This window comes from Canis lupus, chromosome 2 (assembly GCF_003254725.2).
Source record: "Canis lupus dingo isolate Sandy chromosome 2, ASM325472v2, whole genome shotgun sequence".
Lineage (NCBI taxonomy): Eukaryota > Metazoa > Chordata > Mammalia > Carnivora > Canidae > Canis > Canis lupus.
The window spans coordinates 41639080-41665002 of record NC_064244.1 but is presented as its reverse complement, the minus strand read 5'-3'; the positions used below and the strand labels follow the sequence as shown (position 1 = coordinate 41665002).

At 38.4% G+C, this 25923-nt stretch overlaps 1 protein-coding gene across 4 annotated transcripts in view; it reads right to left on the bottom strand.

Annotated features, from left to right (window-relative positions):
* DDX4 (DEAD-box helicase 4) overlaps positions 1 to 24298 on the bottom strand; it is an 83144-nt gene extending 58846 nt beyond the window's left edge. For 3 of the 4 annotated variants that reach the window (XM_025448173.3, XM_025448174.3, XM_025448177.3), the window contains exons 1-3: positions 24165 to 24298; positions 23273 to 23366; positions 13906 to 13966 (exon numbers count right to left, since the gene is read on the bottom strand). In XM_025448173.3, coding sequence (XP_025303958.1) covers positions 13906 to 13966; positions 23273 to 23344 — 133 coding nt within the window. In that variant the 5' untranslated portion in view covers positions 23345 to 23366; positions 24165 to 24298. The remainder of the gene's footprint in view (positions 1 to 13905; positions 13967 to 23272; positions 23367 to 24164) is intronic. The other variant, XM_025448175.3, reaches the window with a different exon arrangement.
* Positions 24299 to 25923: the final 1625 nt, after the last annotated feature.

Genomic DNA, 25923 nt, shown 5'->3' with positions numbered 1-25923 from the left:
AAGAGAAATTAAAGAGTCAATCCCATTTACAATTGCACCCAAAAGCATGAGAGACCTAGGAATAAACCTAACCAAAGAGGTAAAGGATCTATACCCTAAAAACTACAGGACGCTTCTGAAAGAAATGGAGAAGACACAAAGAGATGGAAAAATATTCCATGCTCATGGATTGGAAGAATTAATATTGTGAAAATGTCAATGTTACCCAGGGCAATTTACACATTTAATGCAATCCCTATCAAAATACCATGGACTATCTTCAGAGAGTTGGAACAAATCATCTTAATATTTGTGTGGAATCAAAAAAGACCCCGAATATCCAGGGGAATATTAAAAAAGAAAACCACAGCTGGGGGCATCACAATGCCAGATTTCAGGTTATACAACAAAGCTGTGGTCATCAAGACAGTGTGGTACTGGCACAAAAACAGACACATAGATCAACGGAACAGAATAGAGAATCCAGAAGTGGACCCTCAACTTTATGGTCAACTAATATTCAACAAAGCAGGAAAGACTGTCCATTGGAAGAAAGACAGTCTCTTCAATAAATGGGCTGGGAAAATTGGACATCCACACGCAGAAGAATAAACTAGACCATTCTCTTACACCATACACACAGATAAACTCAAAATGGAATGAAGATCTAAATATGAGACAAGATTTTATGGTCAACTTTATGGTAAACTAATATTCAACAAAGCAGGAAAGACCATCTACTGGAAAAAAGACAGTCTCTTCAATAAATGGTGCTGGGAAAATTGGACATCCACATGCAGAAGAATGAAACTAGACCATTCTCTTACACCATACACACAGATAAACTCAAAATGGAATGAAGATCTAAATATGAGACAAGATTCCATCAAAATCCTAGAGGAGAACACAGGCAACACCCTTTTTGAACTTGGCCACAGTAACTTCTTGCAAGATACATCCATGAAGGCAAGAGAAATAAAAGCAAAAATGAATTATTGGGACTTAATCAAGATAAAAAGCGTTTGCACAGCAAAGGACACAGTCAACAAAACTAAAAGACAACCTACAGAATGGGAGAAGATATTTGCAAATGACCTATCAGATAAAGGGCTAGTATCCAAGATCTATAAAGAACTTATTAAACTCAACATCAAAGAAACAAACAATCCAATCATGAAATGGGCAAAAGACATGAACAGAAATATCACGGAGGAAGACATAGACATGGCCAACAAGCATATGAGAAAATGCTCCGCATCACTGGCCATCAGGGAAATACAAATCAAAACCACAATGACATACCACCTCACACCAGTGAGAATGGGGAAAATTAGCAAGACAGGAAACAACAAAGGTTGGAGAGGATGTGTAGAAAGGGGAACCCTCTTGCACTGTTGGTGGGAGTGTGAACTTCCTGCCACCTGTGTGCCAATCTGTGTGGAGATTCCTCAAAGAGTTAAAAATAGATCTGAAAATAAATAAAATAAAATAAATAAAATAAAATAAAATAAAATAAAATAAAATAAAATAAAATAAAATAAAATAAAATAAAAATAGATCTGCCCTACAACCCAGCAATTGCACTGCTAGGGATTTACCCCAAAGATACAGATGCAGTGCAACGCTGGAACCCCGTACCCCAATGTTTATAGCAGCAATGTCCACAATACCCAAACTGTGGAAGGAGCCTCAGCGTCCATCAAAAGATGAATGGATAAAGAAGATGTGGTATATGTATACAATGGGATATTAGCCATTAGAAACGACAAATACTCAACATTTACTTCAACGTGGATGGAACTGGAGGGTATTATGCTGAGTGAAATAAGTCAATTGGAGAAGGACAAACATTATATTGTGTCATTCATTTGGGGAATATAAAAATTAATGAAAGGGAATAAAGGGAAAGGAGAGAAAATGAGTGAAAATATCAGTGAGGGTGACAAAACATGAGACTCACCCAACTCTGGGAAATGAACAAGGGGTAGTGGAAAAGGGAGGTGGGCAGGGGGTTGGGGTGACTGGGTGACGGGCACTGAGGGGGGCAGTTGGAGGGATGAGCACTGGGTGTTATGCTGTATGTTGACAAATTGAACTCCAATAAAAAAATAAAATTAAATAAATAAATAAATAAATAAATATAAAAATAAAAATACTCAATCTGGGGACACCTGGGTGGCTCAGAGGTTGAACGTCTGCTATCAGCTCAGGGTATGATCCTGGGATCCTGGGATCCTGAGATCAAGTCCCACATCAGGCTCCCTACGGGAAGCCTGCTTCTCCCTCTATGTCTCTGCCTCTCTCTGTCTCTCATGAATAAATATATCTTAAAAAATATATATTGAAACTGTGTGTGCACCATGCTTCAAAAAAATTTTTTTTCTTTTTAAAAAAATAAGAAGAACCTGGCCTAGAGAGATATGTAGACAAAGGCAACTAAACTTGTAATAAACAGGTGATTTACATGTTCCAAAGTTTATTCTTTAAAAAAGATAAAAAGCATAAAACGAAAATTGAATTAGAACATGAGAAAAGAAAACTAGAGGCCAATCTTACTTAATTCAAAAGCACTAAAAAGGGGTTCCTGGGTGGCTCTGTCAGTTAAGCGTCTGACTCTTGATTTCAGCTGAGGTCATGATCTCAGGGTCGTGAGACTGGGTTCAGCACTGAGCATGAAGCCTTCTTGAGATTCTCCTTCTCCCTCTCCCTCTGTCCTGGATCACCCTACCCCTGGCCTGCACACTCCTTTTTTTTCCCCCCTAAAAGAGAGAGATCTGGCTCCTTTAAATAAAAGTACTAAATAAGATATCTCATTTCATTGAATACTGCAATAAAATAGCTATGCAGGGCTTATCCTAGGAACACAAAATTAGTTCATGTTTAAAGAATATTAGGAGATTTAAAGGAACAACAGAAATCTGGAATTCAAAAAAAGGGCATTTGTTAACATTCAACTGCCTTTTCTTTTTTTATATTGAGAGAAAGAGAGGAGGAATGGCACAGGGAGAGGAGAGAAAATCTCAAGCAGGCTTTCCCCACTGAGCACAAAGCTTGACATGAGGCTCGATTTCACAACCCTGAGATCATATCCTGAGCCAAGATCCAGTCAGACATTTAACCAACTGAACCATCCAGGCACCCCCTTCACTGCCATTTCTAAACAAAACAAGTATTTGAGCAGAAATAGAAAGAAAATTCCTTAGCACAATTTAAAAAATCAACTAAAATAAGCCTAAAGCAAACATTATATTTTAATTCTAAAAATTTTGGAGCATTCTCATTGAAGCGAAGAAAAGTCTAAATGCTTGTTATTTTTACTATTATTTAGTGAATGGTAGGTTTTATCCATTGCTTTAAGACAAAAAAAAGAACAAGGGGCACCTGGGTGGCTCAGTGGTTCAGCTTCTGCCTTCAGCTCAAGGCGTGATCCCAGAGTCCTGGGATCAATCCTGCATCATATTCCCCACAGAGCCTGCTTCTCCCTCTGCCTATGTCTCTGCCTCTCTTTCTCGGTGTCTCGCATGAATAAATAAATAAAATCTTTTTTTAAAAAAGACCAAAAAATGACAAAATTGTGTAAGAGATGAAATTTGCATCACATATCAATAGGGAAAGGACAGTATTTAACAGAGAGTGCGGGGAAAATTGGGTTATTTTATGTGGGAAGAAAATAGGTTATTTTACATCATATTCAAAAAATGGATTCAACTGTCTACTTAAAAATGGTTAAAGAGGGGGCAGCTGGGTGTCTCAGTCCGGTCTAGAAGCTGACTCTTGATTTCAGCTTAGGTCCTGATCTCAGGGTAGTGAGATAGAGCCCTGCATCGAGCTAGGAGAGTAGTCTGCTCCTGACTCTCTCTCTCTCTCTTCCTCTGCCACTCCTCCCTTCCCCCAACCCCTGCTCACATGCAAGCACATGCTCTCTAAAAATAAATAAATCTTTCCTTAAACAATGGTTAAGCAGGGAAAACAACTTCAACTTCTTAAAGACTATTTACAAAAACCTACAACTAACATCATACTTAATAGTGAGAAACACAAAGTGTTTCCACTAAAATCAAGTACAGGTCAAAGATGTGCCTTCTCATCACTTCATTATCATACTGCAAGTTCTAGCTAAAGAAATAAGGCAAGAAAATGAAAGGTTCACATATTGGGAAGAAAGAAATAAAACTGTCTTGTTTCACAAATAACTGATCACCTATGTAGAAAATCCAAAATAATGACAAAAAAACTCCTGGAACTAATAAGCAACTATAGCAAAAGTGCACGATACCAGATTAGTAGACAAAACCAATTGCTTTCCTGTGCACCAATAACAAACAAATTTACTTTGAAAATAAAAATATATTACCATTTATACTAGCACTCAAAAATGAAATAGGTGGGTATTAATCTAACAAAATGTACAGAAGATCTATTTGAGGACAACTATAAAACTGTCATGAAAATCAAAGGATTAAATAAATGGAAAGATATTTCACACTCATAGATAGGAAAACTCTTTATTGTCAAGATATCAATTCTTTTATCTCTAGATTCAAAGCTAACCCAATCAAAATCCTACCAAGTTATTTTGTGGATATTGACCAATTGATTCTAAAGTTTACATGGAGAGTTTACATTCTATACCTTGAATAGCCAACATAATATTGAAGGAAAAGAACAAAGTTGAATGGCTGGCACTACCCAATTTAAATACTTACTCTAAAGCCATTATGATCAAGACAGTATAGTATTGGCAAAAGAATAAACAAATCAATGAAACAGAATAGAGAACCAAGACCCATGTAAGTATGGTCAACTGATCTTTGACAAAGTAGCAAAGGCAATACAAAGAGCAAACACAGTCTTTTCAATGAATGGTGCTAAAACTAAACATCCACATGAGGGGGGAAGAAAGAACATAGAACCAACCTTACACCCTTCACAAAAATTAACTCAAAATGATCACAGATCGAAAGAAAAGAAAATGGATCACAGATCTAAATACACATGTAAAACTATAAAACCCCTGGAAGATAACGTAAGAGAAACTCTAAATGACCTGGGGTATGAAGATGACTTTTTAGATACAACACCAAGAACATAATCCATTAAAGAAATAACTGATAAGCTAAGCTTCACTGAAGCTAAAAACTCCCACTCACTAAAATCTTAAAAAGAGAGAGAGAGTGAGGAGGTTAGTGCCTGGGTGGCTTAGTTGGTTAAGTGTCAGACTTGATTTTTGGCTCAGCTCATTACCTCAAAGTTAGGGGATCCAGCCCAACCTCAGGCTCTGCTCTCAGCATGGAGTCAGCTTGTGCCTCTCCCTCTGCTCTTTCCCCTGCTCTTGCTTGCTCACTTGCTCCCTCTCTCTCTCAAGTAAATATAATCTTTAAAACAAAAAACAAAAACAACTTCTACTCTGCAAAAGACAATGTCAAAATAATGAGAAAACAAGCCACACACTAGGAGAAAATATTTTTGTAAGACACATCTGATAAAGGATTATTAGCTAAAACACAAAAGGAATTCTTAAAAACTCAACAATAAGAAAACAAACCTAATTAAAAACGGTCAAGACCTTAACATCGGAAAAATGCAAATTAAAACAATAAAGTACCACAATTTGCCTTTCTGAATGGCCAAAGTCTCTAACACTGACAATATCAAATACTAGCAAGGCCATTTAGCAACAGGAATTCCTATTTATTTCTGATGGGAATGTAAAATGGTATGAATATCTTGCAAAGCAGTTTGGTAGTTTCCAACAAAACTAAATATACTCCTACCACATCATCCAGCAAAGTATCCTCATTGGTATTTACCCAAATGGGGTGAAAACTTATATCCACACAAAAACCTGCACATGGGTGTGTTTCTAGTAGCTTTGTTTCTAATCACCAAAACTTGGAAGCAACCAAGATACTTACTGAGACAAATGAATTAACAACTGTTGTACATCCAGACAACAGCATATTATTCATTGCTTTGAGAAACAAACAACTGGGGGTCCCTGAGTGGCTCAGCAGTTTGGCACCTGCCTTCGGGCCAGGGCGTGATCCTGGACTGGAGTCCCAGGATGGAGTCCCACATCGGGCTCCCTGTGTGGAGCCTGCTTCTCCCTCTGCCTGTGTCTCTGCCCCTCTCTGTCTCCCATGAATAAATAAATAAAATCTTTTTTAAAAAAACTGAGCTATCAAGCCATGGAAAGACATGGAGGAAACTTAATGCATATTACTAAGTGAAAGAGCCCAATCTTAAAAGCCTATATATACTATATGATTCCAAATGTATGACATTCTGGAAAAGGTGAAACGATGCAGACAATAAAAAGATTATTGGTGGGATCCCTGGGTGGCGCAGTGGTTTGGCGCCTGCCTTTGGCCCAGGGCGCGATCCTGGAGACCCGGGATCGAATTCCACGTTGGGCTCCCGGTGCATGGAACCTGCTTCTCCCTCTGCCTGTGTCTCTGCCTCTCTCTCTCTCTCTCTCTCTCTCTCTGTGTGTGTGTGTGTGACTATCATAAATAAATAAAGAAAAAAAATTAAAAAAAAAAAAGATTATTGGTTACTAGGGGAAAGAGAAGGGGGAGAGATAGGCAGAGAACAGAGGATTTTTAAGGCAATGAAAATCCTCTTTCTGATACCATAATGATGGAAACATTCATCCAAACCCACAGACTATACAATACCAAGAGTGAGCCCTAACGGTAAACTACAGACTTTGGGTGATTATAATGTATTGCTGTAGGTTCCTCAATTCTAACAAATGTACCATTCTGGCTGGGGATGTTGATAATGTGGGAGGCCATGCAGATGTGGGATAAGTGCATATGGGAAATCTCTATGCTTTCTCCTCAATTTTGCTATGAGCCTAGAACTGCTTTTAAAAAATGAAGTCTTACTTAAAATTTTTTAATTTTAAAAAATGGTTAAAATGGTAAATTTTATGTTATGTTTATTTTACCATAAAAAACCTTCATTCATACTATATGCATTACATTCTGATTTGGCTAGCACTCAAATAAATATGGTTACCATGAATTAAAAAAAAAAACATTCGGATGATTAAAAGCTAAATGTGAAAGGTAAAACTCTAAGCATAACATAGGAGATTACTTCTGACATAGAGGTGAGGAAGAGCTTCTTAATTAAAACTGCAAAAGCAAATCAGAAAGCAAAAATATTTAAGCACTTCAAAAGAAAGTTTTTGATCAGTAAGGCAAATCATGGACAAAGATGACAGAAGAGCATAAAATCTAAAATACTGGAGTGCCTACCAATCAACAAGAGAAACAGAGCATGAATAATAGAAAAATGCTCTAAAAATATGAAAAGGCAACTTATAGAAGTGGAAACCTACAATAATAACAGCACATGAAGAGACAGGTAAGCTCTTAAAAATCAGATAAATGCTTTTAAAACATGAGATTTTACTTTAAAGCCAAAAGACTGGCTAAAATTAAAAGACTCAATAACATCCAATATAAATTGAGATATAAAAACCCTCATGTCCAACTGATGGGAATATAGACTGGTATAGTTATTCCAGAGAATAATTGTTAAACATTTAGTCAAACTAAGTACATATACACTCAACACTGTAACTCCTTTCCTGAGCCCATTACCCAAAAACACTCCAGCCTATGAAAGGGTATATACAGAAATGTTCTTCCTTGTGGTAGTGGAAGGTAATAGGAGGTCTTCTTAGTGTCCATCATGGTAGTATAAGGGTAAATAAAACTTCATGATACAGTGTATGAGATACCTTGCACTAGTAATAAATAACGATGTCAATTATCAATTAGAAACAGATCTTAAAGGTAGCAGTGGGTGGATGAGAATGAGATATTTATCTGTTACATTTTTCTAAGTTAAAAATATATGTGCACACAGAAAAAACTGGTACACAAAATATTTTTTTTAAAGATTTTATTTATTTATTCATGAGAGACACACACAGAGAGAGACACAGGCAGAGAGAGAAGCAGGCTCCTCACAGGGAGCCCAATGCAGGACTCAATCCGGGACTAGGATCACGCCCTGAGCTAAAGGCTGATGCTCAACCGCTGAGCCACCCAGGTGTCCCACAAAACATGTTTTAAAACACACACATAGGGACGCCTGGGTGGCTCAGCAGTTGAGCACCTGCCTTCAGCCCAGGGCATGATCTGGAGTCCCGGGATCGAGTCCCACATCGGGCTTCCTGGATGGAGCCTGCTTCTCCCTCTGCCTATGTCTCTGCCTCTTTCTCTGTGTCTCTCATGAATAAATAAATAAAATCTTAAAACACACACACACACACACACACACACACACACACAAATAGTTCCTTTGGGAAAAAAACAGAATGAGAAGCCCCTGACACTGCCTCACATAAATAGCTGGTCTAGGAATAATTCAAATCATTCAAAAACGGGTAATGAAAAAAATCAGCAAAGGCAGTACAAGATCCATGCAATACAATGAAGGAGGAAGAAAGAACATAATAGAAAAATGACACAGAAACCAGTTCAAAAAACTTAAATCCTCTAGATATACACTGGCTGGATTCCTCTCTAGGGAAACAGCTCTGCCCAACAAGACGGCCTGGCCCGGGCCCAAATACTCCACAATAGAGCCAATCAGTCAACAAGCTGTGACTATGCACACAAAGTTGATTTCTCATCAGCATTTTTAATGTTTCACTCAAATACAAAAAGGCACCCAAGTATAACCACGCTTTTGAAGAAAGCCACCCATAAAAAAGACAGACTAGGCCGGGTTTGGGCTGGACAGCGCTCTTATTGCTCTGGTAAGAAAGGCTCCCCAAGCAGACACCCAGATTCAGGGCTTAAGGTGGGTCTTCAGGGCTCCAGCATGGCAGACACCCATCAAGGGCCCTCTCTGGACACAGAGAATAGGTGGAACAGAGTCTGGGGGCCATGCTAGACCCCAAGTGTAGGATCTGTACCCTGGAGAGAGCTGGTGGCTGCACTCCTGAACAAATCAAGTGTGGATCAGGCCAACTTGTCAGCAGGTGGGCCTAGCCTGGGCCAGGGGTGCCCAGAGGTGGCAGGCGTGGAAAAGGGAAAGGAGAGAAATTGGTCTGGTGCCTGTGATGGGTATTATAGCTCAGTCAATTTTACATCACAGTTACTGAACTCAGAACAAGTGTTTTAAAAGATTTAAGACTTTGGTTGAAATGTCTGGCAAAGGCCTAAATATAATTCAGACACTAAAGTGTTACAGTTTGTGTTAAGAAAGGAATGAAGACAGGTTGGAAGGAACAGAACAGGATATAAGAACCTAAGCAGAGTACGCATTATTGGAATATTTAATGTTTTGTTGTAATTGAGGTTTAGAGGGAATGGTCATTTATTATGTCTTTTTTAATAACAAACTTTCATATTGAGCATTTTTACTCATTACTAAATAATGAGGTTAATTTTGAAATAGCATTCTCAACCAAGAAAACATAATTCCTAGAATTAAATATTAAAAGATATTTAACATCTTTATGGAGAAATTATAAATAAACAGGAGACAATGAGGCCCATAGATGGAAAGACTAAGCACAATAAAGATACTTTTCTTCCAAAATATATAAATTTACTGCAGTTTTATGAAAATGTAAGATTTTTGTGACTTTAAACAGATGCTAAATTTCACTTGGAAAAATAAAGGTCAAAAATATGATTCTGAAAAAAGAATGAAAGGGGAATTGCCCTAGCAGATAATAAAACTTATTATAAGCCCAAAGAATTAGTACAGTATTATTTTGTGCAGAGACAGACACATGGAGCACTGGAAATCGAAGGAGAATCCAGAACAATGTCTCTCCAAAATTCATGTCCTTTCTGCAACTTCAAACTGCGACCTTAGTTAGAAGTAAGATTATTACAGATGTAATTGATTTCCAGTTACGGAATGCATAAATCACAGATATAAAAGGTAGAACAGAAGGAATATAGTCAATGGTACTGTAATAGCATTATATGGTGACAGATGGTAGCTGTATTTGTGAGCACAGTATAACGTATAAACTTGTGGAATCACTCTACTGCATACATGAAACTAATGAAACACTGTATGTCAACAGTATTTCAATAAAAAAGCAAAACATGTATATAATATGCCACTGCAATATAATTATGTATGTGGGAATATATGCAAAGATTAAAACATCAGACTCAACAACATACTACCAATGGGGGCTTAATTCAGGGCCCAAAGTTTCAAATCATTTTCTTTCTTTTTGTCTCTGCAACTTAAGTTGTTTTTTCTTTAAAATGCATATTTTGGTATTGGCTTAGATATATTCATTAGCCTGATAAGCATTTCTGCAATTTAGAAAGGCTATTTCTATGAAAAAAAATTTTTTAATTTAAAAAGAGCTACAAAAGTACCTGTAAATTGTCTGCTTACCTTCCTCTGAACAACATATTCCATTACCTAATTACATTTTTAAAAAATATTTTGTTTATTCATGAGAGACACAGAGAGAGAGAGCCAGAGACACAGGCAGAGGGAGAAGCAGGCTCCATGCAGGTAGCCCGACATGGGACTCGATCCCGGGTCTCCAGGAGCACACCCTGGGCTGAAGGGGGCATTAAACCACTAAGCCACCAGGGCTGCCCCCTAATTTCATTTCCTTTGCCTAAACATTCAGAGATCACATGCTAAAAGAAGTCCTTGTTTTTGGTTGGTGGCTATTTCAATCTAGCTTCTTGAAGATTTCACCACAAAACAATGTTCTGCTTTGATATACTATAGATGTAAATTTTATTTCCTTTACAAAAACTAGCTTTCAACAATTCAAAGAACAAGGTTTCTCCTGATTACAAAGTAATTTATCCAAATAGACACAGATTAGTTTTACCTATTCAACTTTTTTGTATATTTCAAGTACACATGAATGCATGTGATTCATAGGATGGAAGCAAAGTTAGTCTTCTGCTGGGGTTTTAGCAGGCAGCAGTTTAATCAAGTTTTCATAATCTGAATATTCTATGTTAAATCGCTGCATTTAAATGTTTATGAAAGATAAATGGATCTTGACAATAGCAAAAGCATCTCTTCTAAACTTAACTTCTATCAAGATAATTACTCTGAACTGAAGATGAACAGGGGAATTAAATTTGCTTTACCCCGATGAACTCTCTCTCATATTCTCCTTTACATTTTAGAAACTATCTTTCCACATTTTTTTCACTTTAGAACAGGCCTCAGTGACCAGGCAGCTACCTTGACTATAAAATGTTTTACCTCTTCCACTAACTTTTGAAGAAATAAACAATGAAACTATCTGGTGCCATTAGTCCCTCTCTCTTGTACTACAGCAAAACTTAAAAGTGATAGTTACACAAATTCAGAGACTCAGTAAATTCATAGTAACTGAAATGGCACAGGAAGTACCACACCGGTTGTCAGGAACTGAGGAGAAAAGGGACAGGGGAGTTACTGTTTAGCGAGAATGAAGTTTCAGTTTAGGAACATGAAAAAGTTCGAGAGGTGGGTGGTGGTGACGGCTGCATGGCAATGTGAATGTACTTATCAATGCCACTGAAATGTACACTTAAAAATGGTGAGGAGGAGGGCAGCCCAGGTAGCTCAGCGGTTTAGCACCACCTTCAGCCCAGGGTGTGATCCTGGAGACCCGGGATTGAGTCCCACATCGGCTCCTGCATGGAGCCTGCTTCTCCCTCTGCTTGTCTCTGTCTCTGCCTCTCTCTCTCTCTCTCATAAATCAAACAATCAATCAATCAACCTTTAAAAAAAAATGGTGAGGGGTGTCTGGGTGGCTCAGTCAGTTAACTATCTGCCTTTGGCTTAGGTCATGATCCCAGGATCCTGGGACAGAGCCCTCAAACTGCTTCTCCCTTTCATTCTGCCCCTCTCATGCTTGCTTGCTCTCTCTCACTCTCTTGCTTTAAGATAAATAAAATCTTTTTAAAAATAGTGAAAGTGGTAAACTTTATGTTACATGTATTTTACCACAATAACTGAAAAAGATACATCAGAAATAGCACTTCAGCCAGCTTTGGATTTCAACAAAAATCAAAGACTACCGCCATGAGTTTTTCCTAACCTAAGTCCTATCACTTGTGCCCTTCATCTGCATCTACTCTATGAAATATTTAGGCAACCTAGCTAGAAATAAGTGGTAGGGGAAAAAAACAGTGGCTCCCTTACCTTGACTTGTTTCTCTTATTCTTCTATGACCTTTCCTAAATTAATTTTCAGATCCCAAAGAAACTCATGATATCCTGATGTTAGAGCAGATTAGTTAGACCAGGACAATTATTATCCTAACATGTTACCACTACTGCAACTTGCTTCAACAATCTTATAGCCTATAAGAGATCCATTTTAGACCTAAAGACACGTACAGATTGAAAGTGAAGGGATGTAGAAACATTTACCACACAAATGAATGTCAAAACAAAGTCAGAGTAGCAATACTTATATAAGACAGACTAGACTTTTTTGTTCTTGTATTGTTTTTATCTTGCTTTGGCATCAGGGTAATACTGGCTTCATGGAATGATTCTGAATACACTCCCTCTATTTCATGATTTGTAAAATTTCGATAAAGAGTATCACTAACTTTTTTTTCAATGCTAGAATTCACCAAGGAAACCATGTGGTCTTGGGCTTTTCTGGGCTGGGAGATTTCTGATTCCTAACTTTAATTCTTCTTACTGGTCTAAGAAGATCTCCTATTTCTTGGATTCAAGTTTCATGATTCAATCGTGGTAACTTGTGTGGTTTTTAAGAGTTATCTGTTTTGTTTACCAACTTATCTGATTTGTTAGTATTTAACTGTTTATATAGTAATCGGTTATCACACTACATATTTCTGTGGTTATCTGTTATAGTTCTCATTTTGATTTTTGAGTAGTTTTCTTTGTTAACAGCATAGCTAAACATTGCCAATTTCTTTCCTTTTTTTAAAACTGATCATTACTTTCAACATTATATTATTGTTTACCCTGGTCTCTATTTTACTTATTTCTGATTTTCTTTGTTATTTCCTTCCTCTACTAAACTTCAGTTTCTTCTTTTTTCTAGTTCTTTGTAATGTAATGTTTATTTAAATTTTTTCTTTTTTAAAAGATTTTATTTATTTATTTATGAAAGAGAAAGCATGGGGATAGGGGACAAATCTCAAGCAGGCTTCATGATTTGCAGGGCCTGATCTCACAACCCTGAGATCATGACCTGAGCCCAAATCAAGAGCTGGACATATAACTAACTGAGTCACCCAGGTTCCCTGAACTTTTTCTCTAATGCAAGCATTTACAGCATAAATTTCACTCTCATATCTGCTTTTCCTTCACCCCATAGGTTTTGGAATATTTCATTGGTTTTTTTTTTAAGATTTTATTTATGTATTCATGAGAGACACAGAGAAGTAGAGACATAAGCAGAGGGAGAAGCAGGCTCCCTATGGGGAGCCTGATGCAGGACTCATTCCTAGCACCCCAGGATCACAACCTGAGCCAAAGCCAGATGCTTAACCACTGAGGCACCCAAGCATCCCTCTTTTTCTTTTGTTTTGAGACATATTTTGATTTGCCATTTGATTTCTTATTTGGTCCACTGCTTGTACAGTAGTGTTAATATTTACACTGTAAAAAACAAACAACAGTCTTACAATTCTATCTCCTACTCCCTTATGTCAGGAACCCTGACAATTCTCTAGCAGCCTGAAAGCCAAATATGCAACTTCCAGGTTGGGCAAAGGTTCTACGGGAAACCCACAAAATCAAATAATATAGCATTACACCTCTCTTCTTTCCTTTCCTCTATCTAGAAGTGGCCCTCATCCTAAGACATCCAAACAATAAATTCTCACAGAAATTTAACACTCTACAAGATGTCTACTAGTCTGCCCTTCATTCACTAGATGAAGCCCTTAACCTAAAAAGGGTTATAACTTTTTCCTTTAACACATACCCGATGATGAAGCTGTAGTCCTGTTAAAAGTGTCTCCATTTGCTCCAGAAGAATACCTATCCTGTAAGAGGGAAGAAAAGACTCATTTTCTACTTTGAAAATAAAAATGTGTCATCACAAATACCAGAAAATTTTAACAACCAGGCTTTGTTCCAAACAAAACAATAGCAGATTCAAAGATTTTCTGGATCATTCGTTCCTTTATTACTTTAAAACCTCTTCACTTTAACACTGAATGCATAGCATATTTATATATCACTTAAAACAGTGATCAGCAAACTGCAGCCATGAGCCAAACCTGGTGGGCCACCAGTTTTTGTAAATAACGTTTTACTGGAACAAAGCTACCCTCATTCATCTAGATATGTCTATGGCAGCTTTCCCACCACAACAGTCAAGTTGCAACAGAGAATAATTAAGCCCACAAAGTCTAAAATATTTACTATCTAGCCCTTTATGGAAAGAATCTGCAGACATTAGACTTAAAAGTTTACCCATCCATATACTTGAAAAGTATAATTAAGTACTATTTTTTATTGTATTTATTTATTTGACAGAGAGAACGAATGAGCAAGCACAAGCAAGGAACAGCAGAGGGAGGAGAAGCATGCTGCCAAGCAGGGAGCCCAATGTGGGGCATAGTTCTAGGACCCTGGGGATCATGACCTGAGCCGAAGGCACACATTTAACTGACTGAGCCACCCAGGCACCCAGTTATAATTAAGAACTATTATTACATAAATAAAATCTGACCAAAGTAACACATGAATAAATCAATGCCTACCAATATACAGTATATTTTCAAAAGTTCAGTATTTTACAATATACTCATCAATACTGTATAAAATAGAACACAAAAGGAGAGTAATAGATAACAGTTTCTGCATAAAAGTACTACAGGATTTTATTGTTATAACTTCAGTTATGCTCATATTAAGGGAAACAAATGTGTTCACAATTTGTAAAAAGGAACTCACTCTAAAATAAAGACTAACATCACTGATGCACTAAAAACAATATCCTATAAATGTACATTGCAAGTAGTACAAAGAAGTGGCTCATGTCAGCTACAGAATATTCATAATTATTTTTTTTAAGATTTTATTTATTTATTCATGAGAGAAAGAGAGAGGCAAAGATATAGGCAGAGGGAGAAGCAGACTCCATGCAAGGATCCTGAGTGGGACTCGATCCCAGAACTCCAGGATCATACCCTGAGCCCAAGACAGACATGCAACCGCTGAGCCACCCAGGCATCCCTATTCATAGTTAATTTTAATCAAAGTTGTCACAGCAACAGTTGAAGACTGTCACTGATGCTCTCAAACACTGACTGTCCCATTTTCCCTACCTTGGTCTCAAAAATATGCATTCGTTATTAATGCGTATGTATTACATTTGCAGTGGTATATCTGCATTTTTGATGGGCTCAGAAAATCCAACTTTTGTTATTAAATGAACAGCTAAATGTCAAATTAATCTAGGAATCTTCCAACATTTCTCAGGGCATCTCTGTAAATGAAAACTTGAGTAATTTTTTCTCACTTGGAACTCCCAGGGTGTCCTTATTATTGTTAACCGACTCCCTTAATTTCCCCTTCCATAATCTTCCTCTACTTAGGAAATAACTCAGAGAAGAGAGCTCTCAAATTCCTGTACATGAAAAGCAGAATTTCATAATTTAAAAAGAAAGGTGACCTAAAACTTACAGATGATATCTTAGTTAACTGACTACATTAGAATAGTCACAACATTCCTTCAAACGAATTACTTTAAATAAAACGAAAGCTAGAGGGAGTGCATTAGTAATACTTCCTAAAATTTAACAAAAGACACTAAGTGATTTTAAAAACTACTTTTATAAAGCTCAAGAGTCATTTAATTATTTTCTGAGTTATTAAGAACAGAAAGGCAATATACCATCCTTGAAATGCCCTGAGCTTTTGATAATTACTACAGCTAAAAGTTCCAATTTATCATTACCACAGACATTAAAACAATTAAGAGCACTTCAGGGGTGCCTGGGTAGCTCAGTTGGTGAAGCATCTGCCTTCGGCTCAAGTCACGATTCTGGGGTCCTGGGATCGAGCCCCACATCAGGCTCCCTACTCAGTGAGGAGTCTGCTTCTCCCTCTGCCTCTCCCCTGCTTGTGTTCTCTCTCTCAAAATAAATTTAAAAAAATCTTTTAAAAGAAGAAGGAGGAGGAGGAGGAGAAGAATTATTCTTCTTTAAAGTGAAATTCTGAAGACTTTTTTTTTCTTTTCTAGTGGCCAAAGTATTATTGGATAAAGAAAATCCAAAAAAAGGCTGATTTCAGTGCTATAAAGCTAATAAAGGTAATGAGACACTGTAGCATTCAAGAATTTAAAAACTATTAGTATTAGATGATTTTCAAGTTGTGGAATTTAATATCCCACATACACTGAATTTTAAAATTCCAAGGCAAATTCTGAAGTAAAACATAAAAAATTCAGGGCAGAGGTGCCTAGGTGACTCAGGTTGTGATCTCAGAGTCCGGGGACTGAGTCCTGCTTCAGGCTTCGTACAAAGGAGACTGCTTCTCCCACTGCGTATGTCTCTGCCTCTCTGTCTCTCATGAATGAATAAATAAAATCTTAAAAAATACATTAAAAATTCTTAACCTTTTTCATTTCCTTAAAACTAAATTAATTTCATATTCCTTTCTGCTACTGCACCACTTCTCTGCTCCTCTTGAAACAAAATGTCTACAGTTGCTGCCTCTTCTTTCTTATATCCCATTTTTTTTCCTTTAAGGTACTGAAATCGAGAATACTCAGAATAAAGCCCTCTAAGTCTGTTTTACACCATGCAACTTTACCCAATCTCAAAGCTTTAAATCCATTAATATACAGATAATTATCAAATTTATATCTATAGTCCTGATCCCTCTTCTAGGCAATAAAGTCCTATAACCTACTGACTGGTATCTTACATGTTTTCATAGGCATCTCAAGTTGAACACAACAAACTAAATAAACATTCTTTGTTTTGACCCCTCCCAAGCTTGTAGATCTTAAACAGATTCTCCATTTCAGCAGATGGCACCACCAACCATCTAGTTGCTTAAACAACCTGTGGTTGTTTCCCTACAGTATAGGGAATACAGTGAATAGCATTATAATACCACTGGATGGTTACAGATGGTAGCTATACTAGCATGAGCACACCATAACATACAGGCTTGTCAAATCACTGTTGTACACCTGAAACTAATGTTACATTGTGTTTCAAGTATACTTCAATAACATCAATAAATAAAACTTAAAACTCTAGCTATCATCTTTGATTACTTTCACTCCCCATATCCAATCAAACCCGTCCTATTAACTCTAAGTCCACAACTATCTTCAGTCTTCTCTCCCTTTTCTCTCCCCTTTCCCTCTGTGACTTCATCTTTCACCACTCTTGTCTTATCTCACTGTACTTTAGGCATACTACCTATAGTAGGCTGATATACGGCCACCTAAATATATTAAGTAATAAACTCTGGAACTTGCAAATGTTGCCTTATTGGAAAAGAGTTGTTGCGAATATAATTAAGGATTCTGAAATGAGGAGATTACTCTGGATCACCTGTGTAGGCCCTAAATGTCACCACAAAGGTCCTTATGCGAGGCAAAAAAAAAAAAAAAAAAGACACACATGGCAGCCACAGGAAGACAGAGCAGAGACAGTTGCAGCCAAAAGACAAAGAATGCTATAGCTACCAGAATGCTGGAGGAGGCATGGATTCTCTCCTAGAGCCTCGAGAAGGAAGACAGCCCTGATGACGCCTAGATTGCTAACTTCTGGCCTTGGCAAACTAATACCTTGCTGTATTTTATCTATCATGTTCATCACTATCCCCAGTACCTAATAGGCCTCAATAAAAATTCACTGGATGATTCATAGATCTTGTCATTTGCTTACTTGTAGAACATTTGGGTGTAAACCATTTATAACCTCTTTAACTATCCAAATAAGCCAATTTAGAAATTTCAAAATGTTTTTACACTTAAGAGTTCCCATATGCAGCTGCAAATAATCCATTTGCATTTTGGCGAGCACATTTCTTTTGACCTTGTATGTACTCTTAATATTTTCAATTCTGGAATATCACAATTTCTTTTCAGGTCTTTTGTTTTTTTAAGCAAATGAATTCCTCTATCAACATGGGAAGTTTGTTTTTGTTTTTCTCATTTTACTGTATTAAGGTTTTGACCTCAAAAACTTGTCAGATCTGCTATTCAAATGAACTTCTAGCTGGACAGTTTATGAACCCTGAAGATGCCTCCTCCCTGTCCAATAGGGGTCCAATGCAGATAGTTTCCTGTTTTCTTTCCCCAGCCCCTTCGAGTCTAATGCAGACAGCTCCATGTTTTTTTCCCCAGCCCCTTTAAGTCCTTAACAAATATCTCTTTCATTTTATTTTAAGATTGTATTTATTTATTCATGAGAGACACAGAGAGAGAGGCAGAGACACAGGCAGAGGGAGAAGCAGGCTCCATGCGGGGAGCCCGACGTGGGACTCCATCCCAGGTCCCCAGGATCACGCCCTGGGCTGAAGGCAGCGCTAAACCGCTGAGCCACCCAGGCTGCCCTTTCATTTTTATACCCAGAATCTCCTGAAATGCATCAGAGTATTGTATCAATTTATACAGAATACCAAGATCTCACTTCCTATTCTAGGTTCCATGCCACATATAGCTGAGATAGGTTGTCCAAATAAACTGACTGACAGCTTATATCAGATAGTGTGCTGCATAAAATTTAAATTTCAAACAATGTCACTTCCTTTGGTCTAATGTAGAAATTAAAGTTCCAAAATACAAACAATATTATCCTCTATCCCTTCTTCTGATTGATCAGTTCTAGCCAGATCAGCCACATTCATATCCTCAGTTAAAGTCTGGTCCTTTACTTCTCTTTCTTCAGCAATTGCTACATGGAGACATCTTCTAAATTCCTGCAGCTACGTCAGCAATTGCATGGCTCGACAACTCCAACTTTGAGTCTCATGTATCACACACATACCCAAAGTTCAAGAGAGCTAGCCAGCATATCACAAGAAAGAGCAAAGCACCTCAAAATTTAGAAATAACAACCAAAGCCAGGAACCAATGTGACTGCTGCAAAAGCATACAATCTAGGCCCTAATTTCTGTACATGACAGCATCTTCCAAATAAAAGTTATTTCAAAAAGAAATTTAACAATCAAAACTCATAGTGAAATCATCTATCCTATACTACGAGAGAAACCTAGTGCAATAAGGACAAAGTACAGAGGGAAAAAAAAGAAAGCAAAAAACTCTCTAGGTTTCACCTTCTCTCTGGCATCACACAATATCTATCAGTTGACTAGAATCCACTGGCTGTAAACTGTTGATCTTCAAAAGGATTCACTTTTCTCTCTTCCAGACCTGGTCCATCAACATCTCTGCCATCTCTTTAGCCTTCTCTCCACCTTCTCATACCTTTTTTTTAGCACTGTATCCTCAACTCTATTATTTCGATTTCAAAGATGTCACAGCTCTTTCCTCCAAGCTTGCCATCTGGGCTTTTATTTGGAACCATTTTAACTGGCTTCCACAAGTTGCACGTATTTAGCATATAAGAATTTCCCTGCTTTCTAATAAGGGACACAGTATCCTCCCACATCCCAGTGATGATTATAAGCAGAAATTGCTCATAATCTTCTACAGGCTGTAGCATTTCAACTTCTGGAGGCTGCCAACTCAATGATGTCCAAGGGCCACATTTCTTCCTGTTACTTCAGAATCATACTATGAATGTGAACAGAGAAGTCCCAAACTTTATTTTCTTATCTAGACAATTATAAACGTTGCTAGCACTGCTTATTAAAATTATTACTGTGGGGATGCCTGGGTGGCTCAGGCAGTTAAGCATCTGACTCTTTTTAATAATAAATTTATTTTTTATTGGTGTTCAATTTGCCAACATACAGAATAACACCCAGTGCTCATCCCATCAAGTGCCCTCCCCTCAGTGCCTGTCACCCATTCACCCCCACCCACCACATCCCCACCACCCCCGCCCTCCTCCAAGCATCTGACTCTTGATTTCAGCTCAGGTTTTGATCTCAGAGTCATGAGCCCAAGCCCTGTGCTGAGCTCCACATTTGGTGTGGGGCCTACTTAAAAATTGTTATTGTGTATGAACCAATTATCTCAAGCTATGTCCACTTTAACCACAAGAGTATTTGTGTTCTGAAATGTGCTACCAAAAGGCAAAAGGATGAGACAGAAGCAATCAATATGGAGACTTACTCCCATGGTCATCTAACAAGAAGCATTCATTACACAGCTAGTAAGCAAACCCACTAACTTGTTACATTCACCATACTCATCCACTCCAATACTCATCCCAACAAGCTTATATGCAATATGCAAATGCCTAACAACCGAGATGTCTGGACTACATAATTACTAGATAATCAAATTTTTCTTAACCTCACATCTTTCACTGTTTGACACCCAGGTGGTATACCAACTTCAAAAGCCTATATTTAGGAAGTTCCAACAGCTATCAGAAACTCAGCATATTAGTTCATAATTATATAAGCATGGGTAAATATTAAATTTCAAAAAAAAAAGATCCTGAAAAATATTCAGGATGATCAGATATTTTTAAAGATAGTATCAATCCAAGACAGCTGCAGAGCCAGGACAAATTTTAAAAAACAAAAGTCAGGCTGTCTCTTGAAACAGAAATTCAGAACAGCTAACCAAAGAAGTGCCTTTAAAAGAAACTAGGCTGAACAAAAGACCTCATCTCTCCCACACATACATATCATGTATTCATCCTCATTTTCTGCACTTTTTTTTTCAACCAAGGCACACAGTCATTTATTGCACTATGTTCCTTCAAGTCAACAGGGTCAGATAACTAATTGCACAACCAGCACGAAGAATCTTAATTCTAAACTTATTTGCAGACGATGCAAAAAATTTACAAATTGGCCCCACATAAATATGTATTAGGAATCATAAGGTATCCTCAATTTAGAATTCCTAAATTCTAAGAAACAAGGTTTGTTACTAAATAGCAAAAATATTTCAAGAAAAGTAAATATGAAAGCTCTCACAGTCAACCATCCCCAATTTCAGACATCCTATGCAATAAATATACACAACATGCTACAGTCTAGTGTACTATTTGAAGAAAACTTAATGAAGATAAAAATCTCAGACCAAGAAGAAATAAAAATTAGGTAACTATTAAAGTTCAACTGAAAAATCTTTATCTGTGAATTAAACTTTGTAATAAAATGAGTCTATTGAGAACCAGGGGTAAAAAGGACCATAAAATGCCTTTTGACCATGTAATTCCATTTTTGAAAAAAAATACTCCCAAATTAAATCAAAATATAAACTGTAGGGATGCCTGGGTGGCTCAGTCAGGCATCTGCCTTCAGCTCAGTTATGATCCCAGGATCCTGGAATCAAGCCCTGAGTCAAGTCCCTTGCTCAGTGGGGAGTCTGCTTCTCCCTCTCCCTCTGCCTCTGCCTGTCACTCCCCCTGCTTGTGCTGTCAGATAAATAAATAAAATCTTAAAAAAAAAAAAAACTGTAGATATTCTTGACATTACAGTGAAAAGCTAACATCTTAAATTTCCACCAACAGAAATCAATTATATTATGGTAGATCCATTCCATGACATATTATGCAACAGCAAGAAATTACTTCTAGGAAATTAGGAGTAATACAGAATAGTTAGTGCTGAAGAATGAAAAGCTGCAATCAAAAACACTTTTATGTACTACCATTGGAGAAAAAAGAAGAAAATCTATTAAAAATTTACAAAAGTGTACTAATAAGCAAGACTGTTAAGCAATATTTCTCTTCTTTTCCCAATGTTGTAATGAAATTTTTATGATAAAGGAGTATAAAAAAAGTAACACATGAAAGATGTCAGTTCCAAAAAAAATGATAAATTCATATTATCATCTTGTATTTTGAAATAAACTTTACATACATATCAAATCCAACTAAAACAAATAAAGGACTACATATTTTATATTTTTGTGTGATATAAGAACTTCCAAGATATCATCTGAAGTAACAAAATGGACCAACATAAATGCAAACAAGAAATTCTAAAAGAATATTACTCAGCTATTAGAAATGACAAAAAAAACACCATTTGCTTCGACGTGGATGGAACTGGAGGGTATTAGGCTGAAATAAGTCAACTGGAGAAGGACAAACATTATATGGTCTCATCCATTTGGGTAATATAAAAATTAGTGAAAGGGAATAAAGGGGCAAGAAGAGAAAATGAGTGAAAACATCAGTGAGGGTGAAAAAACAGGAGAGACACCTAACTCTGGGAAATGAACAAGGGGTAGTGGAAAGGGAGGTGGGTGAAGGGGGGTTGGGGGGGTTGGGTGACAGGCACTGAGGGGGGGGCACTTGACGGAATGAGCACTGGGTGTTATGCTATATGTTGGCAAATTGAACTCCAATTAAAAAAAAAAAAAAAAGAAACTCTAAAAGAATTGGGCAGCCCCGGTGGCTCAGCGGTTTGGCATCGCCTTCAGCCCAGGGCCTTATCCTGGAGACCCTGGATTGAGTCCCATGTTGGGCTCCCTACATGGAGCCTGCTCTCTCCCTCTGCCTGTGTCTGTGTCTCTGGCTCTCTCTCTTCTCTGTCTCTAATAAATAAATAAATCTTTAAAAAAATTCTAAAAGAAAAGAAAGTCAACTTTTGGAGAAATTTCAAGTAGGTTAACACACACACAAAAAAAAAAAAATCCCTTAAAATATATTAACTTCTAAATATGTGTGTGTGTGTGTGTGTTTAAGTCCATTTTCAAGTCAGAACCGAAAGCCAAAAACCAACTCCAAGGCCTCTTCTTTTGAATTACAATGTAATTCTCCAAATGCCACTAAGGAAAAAGATCTGACACCACTAAGGAAAAAGATCTGATTATTCGCACGTTTCAAAAGCAGAGCACTGATAAGCCTACCATGTTCATCTTGAGATAAGATGTATTAAAGCAATTTTAAGAATTCAAAACATCACCCAAAACCAAACAGTATTTTCAATTTTTAATATGTGTCTCTCAGACATATCCAACCACATTTGTACCAGCCTGCTTCCACCCACAGTAAGTATGTAATAGTATTACATTTATTCTAATTATCAAATTACCGATTTTATTCCATTTGAAGCCCAGAGTGCCTCTTTCTCACAGCCCTTAAGATAGTTAATAACAATCAGATAGATGGAGGTAGGCACAGCATACTGAAACAGACTGTAATTTTTAACTTTTCCACCACAGTGATTTTCAACTTTGATAAAATCTGTAGCATTTAATAACCACAAACTTTCAATGTTACTACCTTCTCAAATACAGGAACATACGAAGGCATATGAGGTTTGATTATTTCTGCTTCCCAATCTTCATCTCCCATGGTGGCTTCCAGTTGTTTTTATCTAAAAAAAAAAAAAGGAGAAGCAAACAACAGACAGACACATTTGGCCTCTGTTAGATCAGAATCCTAGATCTCAAAGCATAAACTATCATAATGTCACATACACCTCCTGAAACTACTGAAATAACTGGTCTTCCCCAAAAGCGTTTTCAAAAAGAGGGAAGTTTTCTTACCTTATATCTTTTTTTTTTCCTTTAAAAATGAGTTGAACAACTTAATTGATCATTCTAGCAATCACCATGTCCCTACTGATGTCTAGGATTTTCCCCCCAAAACCTATCCATTGAATTTATCCTCTCCTTCCAAGGGTCCCCAAGCAGCTTCTTGGATATTAAGGGTAAGGGAAAATTTTCAACCACTACCCAAAGTTACTCTCTTCCCGCACCTCCCTTCAAAGGTAAAGATGTTTGATTTGGAATCTTTGATAGTTTGTTGAGAGAGTGGGAGCTGAGGCCGAGGCAGGAGAGGGGACACGGGCTAGGCGGCCCACGGCCTCCCAACAATGGACAACCAGTTTCTCCGCGGGGCGTGGGCACATAAATCACACTACCACCGTTCCTGTTCAGAGAAAAGGCCTCACAGGGGCTGCGCAAAAACGCTCCTTCGTCTCCTCCACGGGCCTTGAGCCCTCCGGGCGTCCGCCGGGCTTTACGACCTACACAGGTAGAGAGGGGAAAGCCCCAAAGGACGGCCTAGCCTCGCCTGCCCCATCTGTTCTCTGGGCCAAACCGCCGCCGCCGGGGAGCCCACACCGGCAGGTCAAGGCCCGCGCTGCGAAGAGAGGGGCCAGGCCACTCACCTCTCCGCCGCCTGTTCTCCCGGGGTCCTCACAGGCGCCGACGCCGCTTAAACGGCTGCACGTGCGGGACGCCGGGACTGCGTCAGGTGCGCGGCTTCAGCAACAAATGGCACCAGGCGACGAGCGCCACCAGCCAATCAGCGCTCGGACAGTCGGCGTCGCCCCGCCCACCTCCAGCCGCGCGTTCCCTGAGTCAGACCCGCTCTCTAGTTGGCGCGGCGGCCCGTTGGGCCTGGGCGGTATGCGGCTGGTGTGAGCCGCTTCTCTCTAGGGTCTTGGGTGGGGGGTCTTTGATCTGGGGATGCCCTCGATTTTCCTCTCTGCGGGTACCTCAAGCCCAGGACGTCCACCTTCCTTTTCCTAACACCAAAAATAAAAGGGAAAAGGGGTAACGCCCCAACCTCTTGAGCTTTCTCTTCCAGTTTTCCCACTGCAGGCCCTGGCAGTTGGCCCCATCTGGTTCTTTATTCCTGTGGTGCTTATGTCACATCTAAGGATTCCTGCTGCTTCAACACGGAGCGTAGGCCCTTGGAGCCGGCAGATCTTTTCCTTCCAGTGACCTTTGGAAGAAGGTTCTGTCTCGCTGTGGTAAAGAAAGCCTGTCGTGTAGACTCAAGGATCCACCTCTTTGGGAAAGAGATGCCCTCTGGTGCACAAGGAACACAGATATTGTGCTAGAGTAGGTCTTTCAACAAGGCTTGAAATGATGGTCCACCTGTCTATACCCCTAAGGGTACTGGCCATACCTAAGAGTAACCAAGGGTCATTTCCATGTTTAATGCTCTCACCAATCAGATATTCTGGTTTTGCCTCACAAAAAGTAAATTCCTCGGTGTTTTCCTATTCCACCAAAAAGCCTAACAGTGGACTGTTTGAAAGTATAGTTTCCATGTTTTATTTTCATCATTCTCTGTTCTCTGAATTTTTGAAGAAATTCCTGAATATTTCATTGGGTAATAAAAATCCCAGCATAGTCTGACACTCAGGCATAGAGGATGATGCACTTTATGGGTTCAGCTTCATAGTTTTTCATCTTTAGAACTACCATTATTGTTTCTGTCTCTTCCACCAAGAATATGCCACTATCTAGTTAGCACTGTTTTCAAGGTAAATTGTTTTTTTTTTTAAGATTTTATTTATTTATTCATGAGAGACACAGAGAGAGAGAGAGTCAGAGACACAGAGGGAGAAGCAGGCTCCATGCAGGGAGCCAGACATGGGACTTGATCCCAGGTCTCCAGGATCACACCCTGGGCTGAAGGCGGCGCTAAACCGCTGAGCCACCCGGGCTGCCCCAAGGTGAATTGTTTTTAAAAGATTATATTTAACAAAGATCAAACCAGGATACATTTTAACATAACTGTCATTTTTGATAATTTCCATTTTTAAGCCAAATTTTCACATCATATCCTTGAGGAGGCTAGTACCTTAAATCACTGTGTATGTAGTGGAGAGCCACCAAGTACTCCCAGTGCCCTGAATTCATAGAAGGGGTCCTCTGAGGTATTTTAACTCACTTTGCATTGAATGTTGTTCTCTCAAAATGTTTTATGTCATGGGAAAATATTAAGTGAAAAGAGCAAGATATGAAATTGTATAGATAGAATGATAACCAAGTAGAATCTTTTTTAGATATAGAAAACTTGGTAGAGGGGCACCTGGGTGGCTTAGTGGTTGTGCATCTGCCTTCGGCTCAGGGCATGATCCCAGAACTCCAGGATCGAGTTCCCCTGCAGGGAGCCTGCTTCTCCCTCTGCCT